Here is a 7215-nt window from a genome sequence, read left to right on the forward strand (position 1 = left end):
GATTCTATCTTCACTGGGCAAGCTCCTACATGCTGACCAGACTGTGCATGTTCCAGCCATACATAGTGACTGAGCATGCTTCATCCTGGGAATGCAAGGAATGAGCAGGACTTCCTCTGTAATTGCTCCTCCCACCTGCTGCAGGCTGCTGTGATGCCAGGCATCAGAACTGGGAGCAGGAAGATTCTCTGCTGATGCACAGGCAGCCTGGAGGATAAGGAAGAAATGGAATATAATGCAGAGGGGTGAGAAGCAATGTGGGGACAAGGAAAGGAGCTCAGGGTGAGTATGGGCAGGGGTCAGGGCCAAGAGCTGGGGAGAGGGATGGGAATGGATAGGACCAGAAGAAGGGAGGAGGGATAAGACTCAGAGAGGAGGGGAAATAAGAGCATAGGAGTGGGGAGGATTGGTTCAAGAGCTGGGGAAAACTGGAGCACTGGGGTCCAATGTACCATGTTAATTTGTTAAAACCATGGAAAGATTGAAAGGCTTATTTTGTTCACCCTCTCACAAAAGAACTGTACTTAGGATCCCAAATGGTGGTCCCAGAGCCACACACCAAGGTACCCCTTGTAGAAAATCTCTCTCTGGCACAACAGTAGGAAGCCAGAGAGCTGGTTAGGGACTTTGCTGGTGCTTTTTCTACCAGGCTCAGGAGAACCCATTTGACTGAATATCATATTCATCTTAAACCTGGCAGCTCAGTCCAGAACAGCCACTTCTGGATGCCAGGGTGCTTAAGGCACACTGTAAAAAGGGAACTGCAGAATATGCCCCATCTGGGGGTAACTGAAGAATTCCGTAGTGAATGGTGTAGTCAAGTTGTGCTGGTCCCAAAACCAGATTACAGTATTCAGTTTTGTATTGACTTCAGCAAAATGAATGTAAATGTAAATCTAAATTTGACACATATCCTATGCCTTGGATTGATGTTGGATGGATTGAGGGAGGTCCAACACTAAAGTATATTGTCAAATTCTATTAGCCCCAGAATCCAAGGAATCAATTGCAATTGCCACACCTTATGTCATCTACCAATTTCAAACCCTTCCATTTAGTCTCCATGGGGTCCCAGCAACACAGAATCATGGAAATGTAGGACTGGAAGGGACCTCGATAAGTGGACTAGCCCAGTCCCCTGTACTGAAGCAGGACTAAGTATTATCTCGACTGTCCCTGACAGGTATTTGTTTAACCTGTTCTTGAAAACCTCCAATGATGGAGATTCCACAACTTCCCTAGGTAATTTGTTCCAGTGCTTAACTACCCTGACAGTTAGGAAGTTTTTCCTAATGTCTAACCTAAATCTCCCTTGCTGCAATTTAAGCCTATTACTTCTTGTCCGGTCTTTGGTGGTTAAGGAGAACAATTTATTACCCTCTTCTTTATAACAACTTTTTACATACGTGAAGACTATAACTATGTCCCCCACAATCTTCTTTTCTCCAGACTAACCAAACCCATTTTCCCCCCCAATCTTTCCTCATAGGTCATGTTTTCTAGACCATTTATTGTTTTTGTAGCTCTCCTCTGGACTTTCTCCAATTTGTCCTCATCTTTCCCAAAGTGTGGTGCCCAGAACTGGCTCCAGTTGAGGCCGTAACAGCGCTGATTCACAGGCTAATGGAAAAGATACTGCTATCCTACCAAGTTTATCCTGGAGCCTATCTGGGTAATATAGTGGTATACAAATACCTGGGCAGAGCATCTCCAATGAGTCTGAGCAGTACTCCAATCCCTCAGGGCAGCAGACCTCACCACAAACCCCGCTAAATGGCCGATAGTCTGAGCATAAATAAAATACCTGGGATACACCTTGGGGAATGGGAGAATCAAACTGATGCTAGACAAGGTAAAGGCCATTGCAGAATCTCTAGTCCTCACCACTAAGTGACAAATGAAATCCTTTTGGGGCTGGCTGAATACTTTTAGTAGTTTATACCCCAGTTCTCAAAAATCACAGCTCCTTATAATGGATCTTCTGCTCAACAAGATACCTCAGAAGGTATATTGGACTTCCATGTGTGGAGATGCATTTGGAGAAATAAAGCAAATCCTTTGAAGCACACTGTTTTTACATAGGGCCAGGCTTTTCTAGTGACTTCATCCTATAGGTTGGATGCCTCTGAATGGGCGCTTGGGAGCTGTTGACTCTCAGATGTCTGAGGATGGGGAGCACCCCATATTATATGTGAGCAGAGCAGAGAATTTCTAACCTATGAACAAAAAAAACTATGTGGTGATTGAAAAGGAGTGCCTGGCAATAAAGTGGGTCAATGAGGCCCTGAAGTATTATTTACTTGGGGCACCCTTCGCCCCCATCACCGGTCCTGCCCCACTGCAGTGACTGCATGCCATGTGGGAGACGAATCGCAGGCTGACACAATGGTACCTAGCCCTGCAGCTAAATATGTTTACAATTCACCACCAGCCTGAAACCACCCATGGGAATGTGGACTTTTTTTTCCACAGGATAGGGTGGAGGGGAAGAGATTTGGTATACCTGATTCCATGCTTGGGGTAGAGATGTGTAACATGGCAATCTGACCCTTTAATAGTCCAGCTGGGGGAACAGGAAGCAGCCAACCCAGTGAAGCCCAGCAGACAGGTACTGGGAATCAGCTGACAATGATAGCTGATCAGCATCTCACGGATTGGCTCAGAATTTCAGCTGGACAATGTAACAAAGTCCTCAGCTTCACAAAGGGGTGGAGGGAATACTCAGCTTGATTTGCCATTTAGGGAACTGGGGTAAAAATCTGTCTGTAGATTGGTTCTGGTTTGAGCAGGGGGCTAGACTAGATGACCTCCTGAGATCCCTTCCAACCCTGATATTCTATGATTTGTATCTCTAATGAAGTGTGGTGCAGGACTATTACCTCCTGTGTCTTACATACAAAATTCCTGTTAACACACCACATGAATGATATTAGCCCTTTTTGCAACTGCATTACACTATTGGCTCATGTTCAATTTGTAATCCACTATAAATTCCAGATCCTTTTCAGATGTCATTTCCCATTTTGTAGTACTTTGCACTTGGCTTTATTGACTTTCATCTGGTTGTTTTCAATTCTCTAATTTGTCAAGGTTATTTTGACTTCTAATCCTGTCTTCCAAAGTACTTGCAACCCCTCCCAGTTTGGTGTCATCAGCCAATTTTATAAACCCTCCTGTACTCCTTTATCTCTTAGATTTTCTTCCCAGGGGACCTTACCTATCAGTTTTCTGAATTTGTTTAAGTCTGCTTTTTTGAAGTCCAATGTACTTATTCTTCTGCTCTCACTTATTCCTTTCCCTTGAATCATGAAATTTCACCCAAATTGCTGTTCACCTTCAGAGTCACAGTCAATTCCTTCCAGCTGGTTAGAATAAAGTCTAAATGGCTATGCCTCTGGTTACTTCCTGCACTTTCGGAAACAAGATTGTCCCAAATACCTTTCAAGAACTTATTGGAAATTTTGTGTTTTGCTATATTATTATTTCCAACAGATGTCTGGGGAATTAAAGTTCTCCATTACTACCAAGTCTTGTTTTTTGGATATTTTTGTTATTTGTTTTAGAAATGCCTCATCCACCTCCTCTTCCTGATTTGTTGGTCTATCATAGACCTCTACCATGACATCACTCCTAGTTTTTCTCCTTTTATTTTTACCTGGAGACATTCAACTGCCTCTCATCTGCTTCTGGACCCCAGAACAAGCATATATATTCTTGATATATAAGAAAACACTTCCTTCCTTTTCCCCCCGCCTGTCCTTGTTAACAAGCGATACACCTCTAGTTCAATACTCCAGTCATGAGATTTATGCCAGGTCTCTATGACACCAGTTATAGGTCATAATTTAGTCTACATACTAATACATAAGCCATACATTCAGTGAGAATAGAAAGAAATATTTCTCTAAACTTTATACTGATGTGAATTGTGATTAGTTTAAATTATTTAAATCACCTATTATTATTACTGTTTTATTACATTTACATTTTATTGCACCACCATGAGCCGGTCTCCTAGTGTAATAGTTCTGTGTGTGGCACTACAGCAGTCTAGTTGACTGTTGTTTTGTTCTTCCTAAGGAGTCAAACCTTGGTGTGACTGCCAGTGTTGCTCTAGCATTGGTTTTCTGGGGGGATGTTTGCTCTGCCCTGGCCAGGAGGTTAGTGTCATTGTGTGTGTGAGAGAGATTGCTGGAGAGGAAGGGATGTGCTTTGTAGTGTCATAGCTTCGCTTGGATTTAATGTTTGATTCCCAGATGCTTTGTGGTGCAGAGTGTTTGCTGCCTTGGCGGAGGTGGCGCCAGGAAATGCCACCCATTAGCTCATCCCAGTAGTGTTCTGCACCCATTCCTGCTGGAGGCTCCTCCTTTTCACCAGCCATGAGCCAAGCGTGCTACTGCTGCAGACATACAGCTATCTGGTATCTGAACGATTCAGACCCGAAAGCCCTGTACGGGCCGGTCCCTTCACTGCCTTCTGGGAAACGTAGTTTTTCATTCGGGCGGCTCCTCCTAACCTATAATCTCCCCAATGGTACAAAACTACCATTACCAGGGTGCACCGCGCCACGCAGCGTCCCGCCCCGCGCCTGGCTCCATGGGAGCTGTAGTTCTCTGGCCTAGAGGCCTGCGCAGACTATGGAGGCTGCCGACCGAAAACAAAACTCCAATTCCCACGATGCACCCGCCCATCTCTGAGGGGAGAACGGGAGGGGCTGTAAACAGGCCGCGCAGCGCGCTATGGAGTGGGCCGGGGCCTGTTCTTGGGCGGGGCGAGAAACTGTGTCGGGTGCTGCTGTGACCGGCTGGCGCGGGCCGCGGCTGTTCGTGCGGCGTGTGCCTGGGCCGCGGGCGGGCGGCTGCTGCGGGGCCAGGCCTGGCGGCTCCCATGGATGACAGCAAGGTGGGCCGGGCGCGGCTGGCGCGTGGCGGTGTGAGCCTGGGCCCCCCCGCCCCAGGCCTGCAGCCCTCTGCCCGCCACCTCCCGCCAGCCTGGGGCGGCCGCCGGGGCCCTGCCTCCTGCGCGGTTCGCGTGACTGTTCAGTGGGTTTGGCCACACGTAGGTGTGACGGTGCAGTGCTCCCGCTCGCCCCCACGGGCCCTGAATCTGTGCCCGGCCCGAGGGGGACACGCTGGGGGGGCGTGACGCAGCATCACGCGGGGATTGCGGGTGGGATTGACCTGGTTTGCTGTTTTACGGCTGTCTCTAGGCATTTTCAGTGGGCGTTTGTAGCTGGGAGTGTTGGGGAAAGGGCAGGGCTTTGGAGCAGAGCCCGGAGCTGGAGCACGGACCAGTAGGTTTTTGCCCGGAGCTGGAGCGGAGCAATTTAAAAATTTGATTGCTCCAAATCCTTGGAAAAGGGAGCTGATCGCTCCTGCTTGGCATGCTCACCCTCACTGTAGGTGTGAGGAAGGCCTCCCCCTTTCTCCACCCCACCCACCATGTGCTGCAGTGCACAATTCTTGCTTTCTAATCTACCTGTAAAGCTTCGGATGTGAGCCACCGGTACCAGACAAATGGCCTGATGTGGTATGGTTAATTCTGTGTTCCTGTGATGATTTATTTTTTTCAGTGTAAATAAATTATAATAAAGGTGAGGTACTGTAGTAGCAAATTAAGCTGATAGAGGAGTCAAAAAGTAGGGAGAACTGTTATTCCCTTCCCTTTCTGTGTGACACACTCATAAAAACATGACAACTCTGGAGAGTGAGATCCTTCAGTCACACACAGCAGATATCAGAAATTTGTCCATCTCTTGCTAGTACCACTGTGCCTCAGATCTGAGCTGGAGAGCCATTGCTGGGATGAGAGACTAGTTTAGTCTCTGTTCCCAGTGAATCCTTAGTTTTTCACCTGAGATGGCCAGCAGAGTGTTGGTATTGTGATTCATTTGTGTGCTGGCTGTATTAGTTTTGAGCTGTGGACACTTCTTCTCTAGGAACTGGACTGAGATCAGCAACACAGTTGCTGTTAGGCTACCAAGATGCTGTCAAGCACTTGCTAAACTCTGACCTGGGTTGGGTTAAAACCAGTAATGTAGAAATGAAAGGCACATATCCCAAATGAATTCTGAGACCATCCAGTGCTCTTTTTCTTTTACTACTACCTGTGCTAATCTGTCTTAATTGCATAAGAAAACAGCATAGCATCACTTCTTTTATAAACGCATACTTCTAATATAAGATACAACTGTGATGTTCTGATCAGGACAGCCAGAACTGTAAGCCATGTGTTTGCAGGTGAGAGCTTTGCTGGGGATTAGACTGTTTGCTGCTGCACCATTCTGTCTGCTTCACCACCAAACTCCTGCCGGTCTAAACCTTGCCTTGCAGGTAACATACAGTGAACCCAAATTCCCCCAGAGATGTATCTCTGAAGTGTCTAGTCCCTCTCACTGAACACACACAAATTACTAAATTTGCTGCCACCAGAGAGACAAAGTGACATTTGACTCTTCAGCTAGCTCTAATACCGAGCATGAAGGCAGTTTGTAACAAAACAAGAATAATTTATTAATAAAGAGCAGAGATTTAAGTGATATTAAGCACAAGAAAAAGAGACAAGTATAGTTACAAACAAAACAAAACAAAACGCTTTCTCATGACTAAAATGTAATTGTAGCAAGTTACAATCTTTGCCTCAGCAATTTTCTTTCTTATATCAATTTACCAGCATCTCTAGCCCTACAAGCAGGAGGGGTCCAAGTTTCACAGGTTCAGAGGTTGCTGTACCCAATGTCCCCTGAGTGATGGATAACAAAAATATCTTTTTGCTCCTCTTATAGTACCCAAATACCGTTGTCTCGGCCTCAAGAGACAGAGGCAATTCCTGGGTGCAAATTCTGGGCCTCCTTGTACTTGCTAAGCTGCTGCTTGTCCACTTGAATGCTTTGTTTACTTTGTATGTGAATGTACTTTGGCTGTCCCCTGCCTGTAATGAAGCTGGTTACACAGATGAATCCACATTCCTATGTCTAGGACAGATTGGATTTATGCACTGCCTCCAGCCCTCATTTTAAGAACATATTTCCAGCACATACACATCGTTTTTCATTAGGGCTGTCAATTGCAGTTAACTCAGATGATTAACTAAAAAAAATTAATCACGATTAATAAAATTATTTTTGATTTGTCACAGTATTAATTGTGCTGTTAAGCAATAGAATCCCAGTTGAAATTTATTAAATGTTTTTAGATATTTTTCTACATTTTTCAA

General features: G+C 45.7%; 1 protein-coding gene across 4 annotated transcripts in view; it reads left to right on the plus strand.

Annotated features, from left to right (window-relative positions):
• The first annotated feature begins 4764 nt into the window (after positions 1–4764).
• CREBL2 (cAMP responsive element binding protein like 2) overlaps positions 4765–7215 on the plus strand; it is a 39533-nt gene continuing 37082 nt past the window's right edge. The window contains exon 1 of one of the 4 annotated variants that reach the window (XM_050966820.1): positions 4765–4902. In XM_050966820.1, coding sequence (XP_050822777.1) covers positions 4888–4902 — 15 coding nt within the window. In that variant the 5' untranslated portion in view covers positions 4765–4887. The remainder of the gene's footprint in view (positions 4903–7215) is intronic. The other 3 variants (XR_007776169.1, XM_050966829.1, XM_050966841.1) reach the window with 3 other exon arrangements.

The sequence above is a fragment of the Gopherus flavomarginatus genome, chromosome 1 (genome assembly GCF_025201925.1).
Source record: "Gopherus flavomarginatus isolate rGopFla2 chromosome 1, rGopFla2.mat.asm, whole genome shotgun sequence".
In the NCBI taxonomy this organism is placed as follows: Eukaryota; Metazoa; Chordata; order Testudines; family Testudinidae; genus Gopherus; species Gopherus flavomarginatus.